This window comes from Mobula birostris, chromosome 2 (assembly GCF_030028105.1).
Source record: "Mobula birostris isolate sMobBir1 chromosome 2, sMobBir1.hap1, whole genome shotgun sequence".
Lineage (NCBI taxonomy): Eukaryota > Metazoa > Chordata > Chondrichthyes > Myliobatiformes > Myliobatidae > Mobula > Mobula birostris.
The window spans coordinates 232,109,910-232,126,149 of NC_092371.1; the positions used below are offsets into that span (position 1 = coordinate 232,109,910).

General features: G+C 43.4%; 1 protein-coding gene across 1 annotated transcript in view; it reads left to right on the forward strand.

The window, feature by feature from the left end:
- The first annotated feature begins 718 nt into the window (after positions 1-718).
- cep85l (centrosomal protein 85, like) overlaps positions 719-16,240 on the forward strand; it is a 343,531-nt gene continuing 328,009 nt past the window's right edge. Inside the window, exon 1 of the mRNA XM_072251606.1 lies at positions 719-769. Within this exon, the coding sequence (XP_072107707.1) occupies positions 757-769 (13 nt within the window). The 5' untranslated portion in view covers positions 719-756. The remainder of the gene's footprint in view (positions 770-16,240) is intronic.

The following is a 16,240-nucleotide window of genomic DNA, read 5'->3' on the forward strand; positions in this document are numbered from 1 at the left end:
AAGTATTGATTCTTTCCATAGATCAGGGGTCCCCAAACTTTTACTTTAATGCTATGGACCCCAGGTTGGGAAACCCTGCCATAAATTCTGCCTGATCTGCCAAGTTCCTGCAGCATTTTGTGTCTCCTTGAGCTTAGTACGTCCATGAAACAGGCTACGTAAGGAACTGCTAGCAACAGAGTAGAAGACAGAATGAGCGACGACTGAGATGCTACTTAGATGCAGCAGTGGTCCAGAGAACCAGATTTTATCTCCCCTTTCCTTTTCAGTGAAAATCCATCTCATTTATACAATGTGATTATAAATATACCTCTCAAAAATTATTTGTGATTCTGTTGTTTTTTTCTGTCCCTAGAGTAAATAGAAGTTCAATAGACCTTTTGGCAATGAAGCTAATAGTTTAACATGCTGAACTTGCATTTTGTGTCACATTGCCTAATTGAATTAATCCCCCCTTGAGGAAATCCTCCTAAGTAGCAACACCTGGCTCTTCTGTCTGCTTCACACTGCTGTCTTTAAAGCTAGCACAGGCTGCATTTGACAGCTTGCCTGCTGAACAACTATGGGTGTCAAAGGTGACATGTCGTCTCAATCTGATTTTGAGAAATTGCATTTTTTTCCTGTGCCATGAAATGTATTTGTTGTAGTCAGTGACTGAAATACGAGTTCCTGTCTAAAGATTTCTGCAATTTACCCAATGCACCGCAACTTCCTGATGAACTGAATTACAATTCGAGGTAAAGCTATGCAGAGACAATGAGGAAAGCAAGTAAGTTAACTCCTCACTGGCTTTTGGTTTTGAGTTTTAATCCAAATGGTGCTGATTAGCAATATGTCTCTTTGATCATCTTGTTTGTTGAGGGTATGTTTTTGATGGTCTTTGTAAAGACAGAAATTTTGCTTACCAAGAGGAAATGGGGGTGGGGGGAAGGGTAAAAGATGGACTGTGCAGTCTAAAGTGCACAGCAGATGTTAGAAACTGATTCCTCCTCCGTCAGTGTGACACAGGCGTCAAATAGCTTGCAATGATGTTGATGATTTTGTTTATTTTAGACCACTGATTAATTTGATTTTCATTGTTGTAGTTGTATAACTGATGAGTCTTTGAGTATATTGCAAAGTCATAAATTAATCCTAAGAATGCAAGAACAGAGTGAAGCAGCAAATTCTCTGGTGGCTTATAACATCCCTTGATCTCTGAACTAGGATTTTAAGTTTCCTCCCTTGTAACTCTGACTTTATATGTGGTAGTTTTTTTTTCTGATTGCTTGCCTATGAGGTACATGGAACAGAGAACAGTACAGCACAAAAATAGGCCCTTTGCCCCATGTTATTGTGTTGAACTAATTAAACTAATAGTGCTTAATTAAACCAACTTTTTCTCCCTGCACATGGTCCATATTCACATTCTTTGTATATTCAGGTGCCTATCTAAGAGTCTTTTAAATGCTTCTCTCGTAACTGCCCCCACCACCACTCCTAACAGCACAATTCCTTTTAGGCCATGTCCTCCAATTCAGACAGCATTCCGAGTAAACACAAGAACCATACACAAAATGCTGAAGGAACTCAGCAGGTCAGGCAGCATCAGTGGAAGTGAACAAACAAGCCTATGAGTTGGTTCGGCATCTTTCTAGTAAGCTCTTCTGCACCCTCTCCATAGCCTTGGCCTGCTCCCTATAATGGGGCACTCAGAATTGAATACAATACTCTAGATGCCTCCTAAGTAGAGATTTATAAAGCTGCAACATAACTTCCTGATTCTTGAACTCAGTGCTTTGGCCAATAAAGACAAGCTTGCTGTACACCACCTCTACCATCCTACCGACTTTTGTGACTACTTTCAGGGAACTATGGACATGGATCTGAAAATTCTTTTGTACATCAATTTTGTTAGGGATTTTGCCATTAGTCATAGTCATTATTAATCCCAGGGGCAAATTGGTTTTTGTTACAGTTACACAATAAATAATAAATAGTCATAGAACCATAAATATTTAAATAGTAATATGTAAATTATGCCAGTAAATTATGAAATAAGTCCAGGACCAGCCTATTGGCACAGGGTGTCTGACCCTCCAAGGGAGGAGTTGTAAAGTTTGATGGCCACAGGCAGGAATGACTTCCTATGACACTCTGTGTTGCATCTTGGAGGAATGAGTCTCTTGTTGAATGTACTCCTGTGCCCACCCAGTACATTATGTAGTGGATGGGAGACATTGACCAAGATGGCATGCAACTTAGACAGCATCCTCTTTTCAGACACCACTGTGAGAGAGTCCATTTCCATCCCCACAACATCACTGGCCTTACGAATAAGTTTGTTGATTCTGTTGGTGTCTGCTACCCTCAACCTGCTGCCCCAGCACACAAAAGCAAACATGATAGCACTGGCCACCACAGACTCATTGAACATCCTCAGCATCGTCTAGCAGATGTTAAAGGACCTCAGTCTCCTCAGGAAGTAGAGACGGCTCTGACCTTTCTTGTAGACAGCCTCAGTGTTCTTTGACCAGTCCAGTTTATTGTCAATTCGTATCCCCAGGTATTTGTAATCCTCCACCATGTCCACACTGACCCCCTGGATGGAAACAGGGGTCACCGGTACCTTAGCTCTCCTCAGGTCTACTACCAGCTCCTTAGTCTTTTTCACATTAACTGTGTACTTTTACAATTGTCCCTCCAAAGCGAAACACCTCACACTTACCTGAATTAAACTCTGTGCGCCATTTCTATGCTCATAACTGCAATTGATCTATATCCTGCTAAATCCTTTGACAATCTATGTTAACTATAATGCTACAAACCTTTGTATGTGTGTGAATATACTAAGTTGTATGTGTGTGAACATGCTAAGTTGAGGTCCCAGTATAAATCCCCGTGATTCACTACCAGTCAAGGCCCTTTAGCCAGACCAAAACCCATCAATTTTTCCCTCTATCTTCTATGGAAAGCCAATTCTGAATGCAAACAGCCAAGTGACCACAGATCCCATGCACCTTTGCCTTCTGGATGAGCCTAATGTGATGGGCCTTGTTGAGTGTTTTGCTAATATTCCCTGCACTGCCTTCATCCATTTCCTCCTTGAGAAAAAGCCTAATCAAGTTATGTGACCTGCCAGCACAAAGCCGTGCTGACCATCCCTAATTAGGAAATGCTTAAGTATCTTGAGTCATCTTGCAATAAGAGAGCTAAGTAGTTGTTGCATGTGTTTAACTTTCTGTGAACCCTCAAGGTTCTGCCAAACTTGGTATGATCAGGTTTGGCACCTCCTGTTAGGGTGTATTCTGGAGTTGGGTATATATCAAATATTAATTTCAACAGCAACCAGTATTCAGATTTGAATATGGATTGTAGACTGAACTTGAAATGCAGCTCTGACCAGTGGTCTTCCTGGAGCTGCAGACTGGGGTTGACGACCTGAGAGTTCTGCATATGCATATCTGCCAACTTTGGGCACAGCTGGTTGGAAATGATATCAAGACCTTCAAAGTTCAAAGTATATTTATTATCAAAGTATGTATACTATGTACAACCTTTAAGGGTTGTCTCCTTACAGTCAGCCACAAAACATAGAAACCCAATAGAACCCATTTAAATAAAAGACCATCAAACACCTAATGTGCAGAAACAAAATAACTTGTGCGAAAAATAAAAGTAAGCAATAACATTGGGAACTGAACATGATTCCACAGTCACAAAGCCAGTCACAGCCAATTCAGGAGCCCATCAGATGCAGGCTGCAGCCTCAGTTCAGCACACAGATGAGTCACCCTGCTTGAGCAGAGAGCTGAACATCATCCCATCCCCTGCCTCTGGATAGTATAGTCATAGTCATACTTTATTGATCCCGGGGGAAATTGGTTTTCATTACAGTTGTACCATAAATAATAAATAGTAATAAAAATAGTAATACTACTATTAGTAAATAGTAATAGTCATGGAAGTAATAACTAGTAATAGAATAGTAATAGAAAAATAGTAATAAATAGTTAAATAGTAATATGTAAATTATGCCAGTAAATTATGAAATAAGTCCAGGACCAGCCTATCGGCTCAAGGTGTCTGACCCTCCAAGGGAGGAGTTGTAAAGTTTGATGGCCACAGGCAGGAATGACTTCCTATGATGCTCTGTGCTGCATCTCAGTGGAATGAGTCTCTGGCTGAATGTACTCCTGTGCCCACCCAGTACATTATGTAGTGGATGGGAGACATTGTCCAAGATGGCATGCAACTTAGACAGCATCCTCTTTTCAGACACCACCGTAAGAGAGTCCAGTTCCATCCCCACAACATCACTGGCCTTACGAATGAGTTTATTGATTCTGCTTGTGTCTGCTACCCTCAGCCTGCTGCCCCAGCACACAACAGCAAACATGATAGCACTGGCCACCACAGACTCGTAGAACATCCTCAGCATCGTCCGGTAGATGTTAAAGGACCTCAGTCTCCTCAGGGAATAGAGACTGCTCTGATCCTTCTTGTAGACAGCCTCAGTGTTCTTAGACCAGTCCAGTTTATTGTCAATTTGACACTCTGTCCTTTTCAATCTGGTCTGGTGCTTAAATCGACCAAACAGTGGGTTATTTTTGCTCTCAACCCTGAGTCCTGCCACTTTGATACACTCCTGTGCCTGGGACTTGCTGATGCAATTCTCCCCATGCAAGCCAGGCTGCAAACGTCCTGGGCCTTGGAGACGTCAGTTCACACTGCAAATAGAAATGGGAACCGACAAGTTAGAAAAGCATTTAATTGGAGTAAGGGGCTATCAGGCAGGAAATTGGAGGCTTAAATTGGAAACACATGTCCTCAGGGAAAAGTATGGAAGAAATGTGGCAAATACTCAGGGGATATTTGTGTGGAGTTCTGCATAGGTACGTTCTAATGAGACAGGGAAGTTATGGTAGGGTATAGGAACCATGGTGTACAAAGGCTGTAATAAATCTAGTCAAGAAGATAAGAAAAGCTTGCAAAAGGTTCAGAGAGCTTGGTAATGTTAGAGATCTAGAAGATTATAAGGCTAATAGGAAGGAGCTTAAGAAGGAAATTAGGAGAGCCTGAAGGGGCCATGAGAAGGCCTTGGGATTAAGGAAAACCCCAAGGAATTCTACAAGTACGTGAAGAGCAAGAGGATAAGACATGAAAGAATAGGACCTATCATGTGTGACAGTGGGAAAGTACGTATGAAACTGGAGGAAATAGCAGAGGTACTTAATGAATACTTCAGTATTCACTATGGAAAAGGATCTTGGTGATTGTAGTGATGATTTGCAGCGGACTGAACAGCTTGAGCATGTAGATATTAAGAAAGAGGATGTTCTGGAGCTTTTGGAAAGCATCAAATTGGATATGTCGCCGGGATCAGATGAGATATACCCCAGGCTACTGTGGGAGGCAAGGGAGGAGATTGCTGAGCCTCTGTCGATGATCTTTGCATCATCAATGAGGACAGGAGAGGTTCTGGAGGATTGGAGGATTGCAGCTGTTGTTCCTTTATTGAAGAAAGGGAGTAGAGATAGCTCAGGAAATTATAGACCAGTGAGTCTTACTTCAGTGGTTGGTAAGCTGATGGAGAAGATCCTGAGAGGCAGGATTTATGAACATTTGGAGAGGTATAATATGATTAGGAGTAGTCAGCATGGCTTTGTCAAGGGCAGGTCATTCCTTACAAGCCTGATTGAATTTTTTGAGAATGTGACTAAACACATTGATGAAGGAAGGGCAGTAGGTGTAGTGTATATGGATTTCAGCAAGGCATTTGATAAGGTACCCCATGCAAGGCTTATTGAGAAAGTAAGGAGGCATGGGATCCAAGGGGGCATTGCTTTGTGGATCCAGAAATGGCTTGCCCACAGAAGGCAAAGAGTGGTTGCAGACAGGTCATATTCTGCATGGATGTTGGTCACTAGTGGAGTGCCTCATGGATCTGTTCTGGGACCCTTACTCTTGGTGATTTTTATTAATGATCTGGATGAGGAAGTGAAGGGGTGGGTTAGTAAGTTTGCTGATGACACAAAGGTTGGAGGTGTTGTGGATAGTGTGGAGGGCTGTCAGAGGTTACAGAGGGACATTGATAGGATGCAAAACTGGGCTGAAAAGTGGCAGACGGAGTTCAACCCAGATAAGTGTGAAGTGGTTCATTTTGGTAGGTCAAATATGATGACAGAATATAGTATTAATGGTAAAGAGAGGGATCTTGGGGTCTGTGTCCATCGGACACTCAAAGCAGCTGTGCAGGTTGACTCTGTGGTTAAGAAGGCATACGGTGTATTGGCCTTCATCAATCATGGAATTGAATTTAGGAGCCGAGAGGTAATGTTGCAGCTATTTCGGACACTGGTCAGACCCCACTTGGAGTACTGTGCTCAGTTCTGGTCACCTCACTACAGGAAGAATGTGGAAGCCATAGAAAGGATGCAGAGGAGATTCACAAGGATGTTGCCTGGATTGGGGAGCATGCCTTATGAGAATAGGTTGAGTGAACTCGGCCTTTTCTCCTTGGAGCAAAGGAGGATGAGAGGTGACCTGATAGAGGTGTATAAGATGATGAGAGGCCTTGATCGTGTGGATAGTCAGAGGCTTTTTCCCAGGGCTGAAATGGTTGCCACAAGAGGACACAGGCTTAAGGTGCTGGGGAGCAGGTACAGAGGAGATGTCAGGGGTAAGTTTTTTACTCAGAGTGGTGAGTGCGTGGAATGGGCTGCCGGCAACGGTGGTGGAGGCAGATACGATAGGGTCTTTTCAGAGACTTTTAGATAGGTTCATGGATCTTAGTAAAATAGAGGGCTATAGGTAAGCCTAGTAATTTCTAAGGTAGAGACATGTTCGGCACAACTCTGTGGGCCAAAGGGCCTGTATTGTGCTGTAGGTTTTCTATGTTCTAAAAAATGCCAGCTTGTGCAGGTGGTTCAAAAGCTCAACTCCAAAAGGAAAGTTACAGCATATTGATTGCAGTGATCATTGTTGAGAAAAGGTGTGATAAATAAAGTAGTTAGTAGTTTTGTTTGGTGCCATCTTAAACCTTGAAGAAGGTATAGCAAAGATATACTCAGGGATGTTGTACATCATTTACTTGAGCAATCTCCAGGTGGATTACCCTTCGCCGGGCAGTGACATTTGAAGAGATATTTAAGTAGTCACAATGTTGTAGAGGTTTAGTTAAGCAAATCGAGAAGTCAATGGCCAGATTCAACTAATTAGTGGAAAAAAAACAGAAGTAACCTGAAGAAATGTGTTCATACATTTTGTTTCTAAGATCTGCCATGTACGGATATTTATTATTTTTATAGATGCACCATAGAAAGTATTCTTCTAGGGTGCATCACAACCTGGTATGGAAGTTGTCCTGTCCAAGACCGGAAGAAGCTGCAGAAGATTGTGAGCACAGCCCAGCACATCACACAAACCAATCTTCCGTTCTTGGACTCACTTTACACTGCACGCTGTTGGAGCGGTGCTGCCAGGATAATTAAGGACACGACCCACCCAGCCAACACACTTTTCATCCCTCTTCCCTCCGGGAGAAGGCTTAGGAGCTTGAAGGCACATACGGCCAGATTTGGGAACAGCTTTTTTCCAAATGTGATAAGACTGCTGAACGGATCCTGACTCTCCAAATATCCAGACCTGTGGTTTTTTTTGCACTACCTTATCTTCCTTTTTCTATTTTCTATTTATGATTTATAATTTAAATTTTTTAATACTTACTCTCAATTTGTGCTCCAGCGAGCGCGAAGCACAGAATCAAATATGGCTGTGATGATTGTACACTCTAGTATCAATTGTTTGGCGACAATAAAGTATAAAGTATTATAGGAGGGGTGATGGAAGCAGAGTCATTATTATCTTTCCAAATGGGATTTGAAAGAGTAATGGGAAATAGCACGGTATGAATAGTTGAGTAACTCTTTCAAAGATCCAAAGTAGCTGCACTAGTAAGTACCAGCACTAATAAGAACAAAAAAAAAATTTGTTGAAGACAACACTGGATCAGACTTGCAACGTATAAGGAGATCACTTGGCCTATTGTATCCTTCTCAGTTCTCAATTAGATCAATCCTCAATTAGATCAACCCTCAAGTTCCATCCACCAACATTTTCTCTGCAGGTTTGTCTCCAGCATGGATTTATTGGGCTGCACGGTAGCGTAGTGTTTAACACAACACTTTACAGTACCAGTGACCAGGGTTCAATTCCCACTTCTGCCTGTAAGGAGTTTGTTCATTCTCCCTGTGACCGCACGGGTTTCCTCCAGGTGCTCTGGTTTCCTCCCACAGTCCAAAACATACCGGTTGGTAGGTTAATTTGTCATTGTAAATTGTCCCATGATTAGGCTAGGATTATATAGGGGGATTGCGGGGTGGCACTGCTCAAAGAGCTGAAGGGCCTATTCCATGCTGTATTTCAATAAATAAGTAAAATTAATTTATTCCTCCAATTCCCTCTTGATGGCCACAATTGAACCTGAGTCGACCGCATCTGTGGGCTTTGCATCCCATATTCCAACCACATACTGCATAAAATGGCTTTTCCTTGATTCTCTCTCAACAATCTTCCCCTTATTTTATCCTTTGATGTGCGGTCCTTGAACACACCACCAGAGTGATCACCCTAAACTATCCACACTGTTCAGATTCCTCAAGATTTGTTAGACCTCCATCAAATATCCCCTCGGTCCATTCTTCAAAGAAATCACCCAAGCCCATCTAATCTATGCTTGTAACTGCAATTCCCCATTCTAGTAACAAGCTCATAAATCTTTTCTGGGCCCTCTCTAATGCTTTCATATCCCACCTATGATATGTTGAACAGAATTGGACACAGTACTCCATTTGAGCCTGCAACAGCATCTTGTAAAAAATATTTTGTCTTCCTTGTCACATTCAGTGATTTGAGCAGCCATTTTCCCAGAGGCCCTCTGTTTCTGCAACACTTTTAGAATAATGTCTTTTAATCTATATTGCCTCTCTAACTAGTGGGGTACCGCAAGGCTCAGTGCTGGGACCCCAGTTGTTTACAATATATATTAATGACTTGGATGAGGGAATTAAATGCAGCATCTCCAAGTTTGCGGATGACATGAAGCTGGGCGCAGTGTTAGCTGTGAGGAGAATGCTAAGAGGATGCAGGGTAACTTGGATAGGTTGGGTGAGTGGGCAAATTCATGGCAGATGCAACTTAATGTGGATAAATGTGAAGTTATCCACTTTGGTGGCAAAAATAGGAAAACAGATTATTATCTGAATGGTGGCCGATTAGGAAAAGGGGAGGTGCAACGAGACCTGGGTGTCATTATACACCAGTCATTGAAAGTGGGCATGCAGGTACAGCAGGTGGTGAAAAAGGCGAATGGTATGCTGGCATTTATAGCGAGAGGATTCGAGTACAGGAGCAGGGAGGTACTACTGCAGTTGTACAAGGCCTTGGTGAGACCACACCTGGAGTATTGTGTGCAGTTTTGGTCCCCTAATCTGAGGAAAGACATCCTTGCCATAGAGGGAGTACAAAGAAGGTTCACCAGATTGATTCCTGGGATGGCAGGACTTTCATATGAAGAAAGACTGGATGAACTAGGCTTGTACTCTCTGGAATTTAGAAGATTGAGGGGGGATCTGATTGAAACGTATAAAATCCTAAAGGGATTGGACAGGCTAGATGCAGGAAGATTGTTCCTGATGTTGGGGAAGTCCAGAATGAGGGGTCACAGTTTGAGGATAAAGGGGAAGCCTTTTAGGACTGAGATTAGGAAAAACTTCACACAGAGAGTGGTGAATCTGTGGAATTCTCTGCCACAGGAAACAGTTGAGGCCAGTTCATTGGCTATATTTAAGAGGGAGTTAGATATGGCCCTTGTGGCTATGGGGATCAGGGGTTATGGAGGGAAGGCTGGTGCAGGGTTCTGAGTTGGATGATCAGCCATGATCATAATAAATGGCAGTGCAGGCTCGAAGGGCCGAATGGCCTACTCCTGCACCTATTTTCTATGTTTCTATGTTTCTTCCTTCCATAAGACATCACCTTCCATTTCTCTGTATAACACATCAATGTCTCTTTTCCACATGCCTCTCTATCACACTGTAATTTTGCCCTGTTGCCCAAATAATTCACAATCCTGTCATCTGCACATTTTAGAATCCTTGGCTTGCACCCCTAAGTCCTGGTCACTAATATATATCGGAAAGTGCAATAGTCTTAACACAGATCCAAAGGGAATATTAATATTCACCTTCCTCCAGTCCACAAAACAACATCTCACAAAGGCCTTCTTTTGAATATCGTCCACCCAACTTCATGTCCCTACTATGAACATTCCTTTTATGTAATGTGCAAAGCCTTTTATGTGCCACCGGAAGTCTATGTACTCAATGTCAAAATGGAAGATGTTACTAAGGTTCTGCGTTTATAGAGTTGGACTAGGGACTTTTTCCGTCTTATTGTTTTTACATTCTGTGCTTTTGCTTGTCCTTTCTTGTTTTTTTGTGTGGAGGAGGGAATTTGGGAGCCGATCTTCTTGCCTTTTTGTTAGTTTTCGTGTGGGAGAAGGGGGAGTTTGGTGGGTTGATGATAGTGTTGTGTTTTTGTTAGGTTTTTATGTGGGAGATTTGGGGGCCAAAGTTCTTATTGCATTTCATTTGTGGGAGAGGTGGTTGATGGTTGTGTTGCCATTTTTTTTGTGCAGGAGGTCTGGGTTTGCTGTTTCTCTTTGAGATGACTTCGATGGTTTTTCTTAGTTTCATGGCTATCTGGAGAAGAAGAATCTCAGAGCTTATACTGCATACATACTTTGATTATAAATGAACCTGCAATAGTTCTTCAAAAATGTTCTAACAAGTTTGCTATGATTTGCCCTTAACAAAAGGCTTGTCTTATTTCATCAATTTTCCTCCAGGTGACTATTGATCATATTCTGGATCATAGCTTCTAAAAGACATTGTTTAAGCCTGCAGTCATTGTGGTTATCCTTGCATTCTTTTTGAATGAGGGTGTAATATTTGTCATCCTCTGGCACTGTCTCCACATCTAAGGAGCATTAAAAGATTATGTTCAGTGTTTTAGAATGAGGTGAAGCTGAGAATCAGAATCAGGTTTAATATCACTGGCATGTGTCGTGAAATTTGTTAACTTTGCAAACTTTGTGCCAGCAGTACAATGCAATACATAATAATAGGAAAAAAATGGGATTACATTAAGTGTGTGTATGTGTATATATAGTGGTTGGCATCTGCCAGTCTCGAAGGACAACGGGTGATGATGATTATCATCACAAGCCTGGGTGGAAGGTATGGAGATCCTGAGATGCCCAGTTGTCAAGATACTCCTGTTGGCCTCACCAGTGTAGTCCAAACGAAAGCTTATGAAGCAATATGTTTGGTACCAGCTTGACTGCAGGAGCTGCCGGAAGGATGTTCAATGATGTCCAGCCGCCTTAGAGGCTCCACTCCGGATTTGCTGTCTGGGTTTACTCCCGCAGCCTTCGTCTCTCCCGAGGCTGCCCACGAGGCAGTGGGGCTATTTACCCATAGCTGGTGATCTGGTTCGTGAGCAGCAGGACAGCAGGACATGTCCACACATTGGTGAGTCTATGTGCTATGTGTGCAGGGGCCAGACCTCTTCCTCGTCCTCTGTAGTTCAGCCTGAGTCCAAACGGAGTTCAGTTTCCGTGTTTTGCCAGCGAGGGGGCACTACTTGAGGCTTGCTGTTGGACAGGTAGGGAGAGACCTGCAAAAAGGAGAGCTGAATGTTCTAGCCAGCGGTGGAAGCTGAAAATGAGAGCAATAAGCTCTGCCCGCTACACTGCCACACTAGTTGCATCAAAGCAACCTTTTGACACTAAAATATATGTATATATGTTAAATTAAATAAGTAGTGCAAAATATAGAAATAAAGATAGTGAGATAGTGTTCATGGGTTCAATGTCCATTTAGAAATCAGATGGCAGAGGGAAAGCAGCTGTTCCTGAATTAAATGTTACGAATGAGTGTGTGCCTTCATGCTCCTGTACCTCCGTCCTGATGGTAGCAATGAGAAGGGGGCATGTCCCGGGTGATGGTCATCCTTAATGATGAAGGCATCACTCCTTGAAGATGTCCTGGAAACTACAGAGGCTAGAGCCCATGTGGAGCTGACTGAGTTTACAACTCTCTGCAGCTTACTCTGAACCAAATAAATTAATAAAATAAGCTATTTTAATTGTGTTCAAAACAACAGGTGAAACTAACAGCAGTAAAGCGAAATGAAAACTAATCTCAGTGAGTGAAAATTCAAAACACCCTGTTGTTTTGTGCATGGTGAAGGGGTTACATCACTTTGAAAGGCGATCACAGAATTGATTTCGTTTGTGTTGTAATCACATCAAACCTAATCTGCAACTGGTTACAGGACAAACTTGGTCACAGTTTCTATTTACATTCTTCGTAACATTTAATCTTCTCTTCCCTTGGATCACACGGTTTATAAACTTAAAGTATAATGATTATCCCACCTTCTGAAGCATGGATTGGGTTTCATTTGTATTCCTTGGGAGGTTTGAAGTTTTGGGAAGTGTTTCCAAAAGGAGTGGAATGCCTTTCTCATTCAAACCTACCTTGTCAACGTTCACAATTTTCAAAAAATCTGGAAGAGAGAGGAATTCTCTTTTATGTTTGGCTTGCATTAATTCCTGTCTACAGAAGATAGGGAGAGGAAAATAAGTTTAAAAGCTCTTCAAAGCTCCTGTCAGGTAAGTGAGAAATTACTCGTACAAGTGTAGTCAATGAAGACTGGCCTAGTGACTGCTCAGAATTTCACTGAGGCAGTGGTCATTACTGTGAAGTTGTACCGCTTGGTAACAATATGTTACATATGTGCCGTATCAGAAACCATGATATTTATAGTAAAATGGTGAATGACCTAGTTTGAGTATGCAACCTTTTAATACAATTTGTTATACTTTACTTTTCTTTGACTTCATGTTGTGATGGATTTTATAGTCAGTTTTTACTGGACATAGTCTATGTTTAGTGCAAACAGTAACATGTTGTTAATGTACAGTCTGGCCCTTTTTAAAACTTTGCTAAACAGCTAATAAAAGTTAAGGCAATAAAGCAACACACATCAAAGTTGCTGGTGAACGCAGCAGACCAGGCAGCATCACTTCGTCCTGACGAAGGGTCTCGGCCTGAAACGTTGACTGCACCTCTTCCTAGAGATGCTGCCTGGCCTGCTGCGTTCACCAGCAACTTTGATGTGTGTTGCTTGAATTTCCAGCATCTGCAGAATTCCTGTTGTGTGCGTTTTTAAGACAATAAGGTTAGTTTTCTTCATCTGGCACCCACTCAGTAATTTGGCGATATCTTTATGGCAGAGTTGGTTGCTGTTTACCACTCATGGGGGGGGTGCTTCGGGAGAAAACCCCGAAGATGGGGCGGGGGGGGGGCGCGGAGGTGGAGTCCCTAAGGCAGTTTTACGTTGAGTTCAATGCTGACTGGCAGCACCTGTGACACTGCTGGTGACAAACTGTATCGACCTCTGCCTGGTTCATCTGATGCGTGGAGAGAGGAAGCTTGCGACATGGGTGATAGTTTGCTCTCCTATTGTAGTGCCTAGGCCTAGTCAACCCTGACTGACAGAGGCCCATACTATATCATAACATGTTTACCAGGATGCTGGCTAGGTTAGAGGGCATGTGCTACAAGGGGGCCCTCCACCTGGGCAGTTGGTATTGCGTCCCAGCTCTCAGTGTGATAAGTAAACCAGTATGCACGCCAGGGCAGTGCACTACGGAGAGCAAAATGTTGCCTGTGCAGCAGGCTCCCCCTCTCCACACAGCTGACGAATCCAAAGGAAAAGCAGAGACCAATTATAGTTTGGCATCAGTGGTGTCACAGGAGTTGCCAGTCTGCTTTGAACTTGATGTGGGGCTGCCTCAGGGACTCCAGCTCTGGATTTTTGCCTTGGGGCTTGCCCCATGCGTGGGTACCGCTGCAAGGCAGTGGAGGTTTGAGATCAGAGTTTTCACTTTCCTAGATGAGCCGCCAACCGCAGCTGACGAGCCGCATCTGCCCGAGCGACTGGTTTTTCAGGTGCCAGTAACCCACATTTATCCCTTCTCCTATCGGTAGAACTGGGTCTACTGGGCTTGGTAGCTCAGCCACATGCAAAGGACAGGAGTTGAATTTGGTTGTCAGAGGATGAGGGACAACAGGAACACACCAAATGTCTTTAACTTGTGAGGGAGTAGCCGTGCTGGTAAGCTTTCTCGGACCAGGACAGACAATTGGTGATGTTCGGTCCTAGGAACGTGAAGCTCTGAACCACCTCAACCTCAGCACTGTTACTATAAACAGGAGCACATGCCTTGCTTCGCCTTCCTAAAGTCAATGGTCAGCTCTTTTGATTTGCTGATGGCAACAGAAAGGTTGTTGTCATGACACCAGGTCCTCAGGCTGTCCTTCCTATACTCATATGGCCCGCTATAGGCATATCATCCGTGAACTTGTAGATTTTTTTTATCCCATGGACCCCTACCATTAACAGTGGGGTCCATGGGCCCCAGGTCAGGAACCCCTGCTGTAGATAGAGTTAGAGCAGACCCTGGCTATGCAGTTGTGTGTGTACAGAGCATCAGTGTCGAGAATAATCATAGCAGAGGTGTTGTTGCCTATCCTTATTGACTTGCAGTGCGTTGGTCGGAATTCATGGACCCAAATGCAAAGGGAAGTGTTGATTCCCAAGCCTTGGAGATGGATGATGTTTGCATGGAATTATAGTATTTAAGACAAAGCTGTAGCCAATAAACAATAGTCCAACATGGTGTCTTTTAACTCCAATGCTCCAGGGGTGAACGTGGGGCCAGAGGGATAGCATCTGCATTGACCCTGTTTCAGAGCAAGGTGACTAGTAGTGGGTTGAGTTTACACGGGAGCTAATGTGGGCCATGGCCTCTCAAGGCACTTCATGATGATGATGTATAACATTATACATCGGCGGACTGCAATCAGCGTGAGGGGTTGTCTGTTGGTGATGCAGCGTGAGGTTTGAAAAAGAAATCTGCAGTTTACTGTTCCTTTTGGCAGGCTACAATTAGCACAGGGGTGTGGAGCAGCTCACTGTTGGAGTGGTCAGGCTTGGGTGAGAACAGGGGGACGTTCTCAGTAAACCAGTTTCCAACGAGTTTGATTTTCTATTAATACATTGCTAGTGTGCTGAGAACGGGTTCAGAGGCAGTGCTATGACCTTTGTGTGAGATGTGCAAACTCTGTTCATACAGGAACGTAAAGAGGTGATGGGAACCACAGGAATGTAGTAAGTTACTGGAGGCAGGTACCTGGGTGACTCTTAGGAGAGGAAGAGGGAATAGGCAGCCAGTGCTGAAAACCTCTGTGGCTGTTGCCTCTCAATAAATATACTGCTTTGGATACCATTGAGGGTGGGGGATGGGATGGTGGTGAGAATGACGATGATGGAAGCTGCAGGACCTGGTCTCTGACTCTGGCTCTGTTGTTCAGAAGGGAAGGGGGGGGGCCGGAGAAGAGTGCAGAAGTGATGGAGGATTTCCATAGTTAGAGGAGCAGAAAGTGGATTCTGTGGACATGAAAGAGACTGGAATGCTGACTCCCAGAGTCAGAGGTGTCTTGGATCAGGACCTTGGCGTTCTGAAGGGGAAGTGTGAACAGCTGGGAAGTTGATACCAATACGCACCGCAACAACATGAGTGGGAAAAGGAAGAAGGTCCTGACAAGAGAAGAGGGAGATAGGCAGAAAGCTGAAAAGCAGGACCCCAGGGTGGTAATCTCTGAGAATAAGAATAGGATAATTTGGGAGATGAATGTGTGACTGAAGAATTGGAGCAGAGGGCAAGGATTCAGATTTCTGGATCACTGGGACCTCTCCTGCAGAAGATAAGACCAGTACAAAAAGGATGGGTTACTCTTGCACCTACGGAAGACAAATATCCTTGGGGATAGGTTTGGTTGAGCTGTGGGGATGGGTTTAAACTAATTTGGCGGGGGTTGGGAACCAGAGTGATTGGGCTGAGGATAAGGCTGTTGGTTTTCAAGCAGATGTCGTGAGTAGTGAGACCGAGGAAGGACAAACAGATGATAGGGCAAGATTGGGATGAGTTAAATTGTAATGGGGTCAAAATCAAAACGTGTGATAAATACAGGACTGAAGGTGTTATATTTAAATGCACACTGTATACAGAATCACTGCGCTATAAGAATTTCTGTCTTGGAGATTGGGAGGTATGAAACTGGTCATA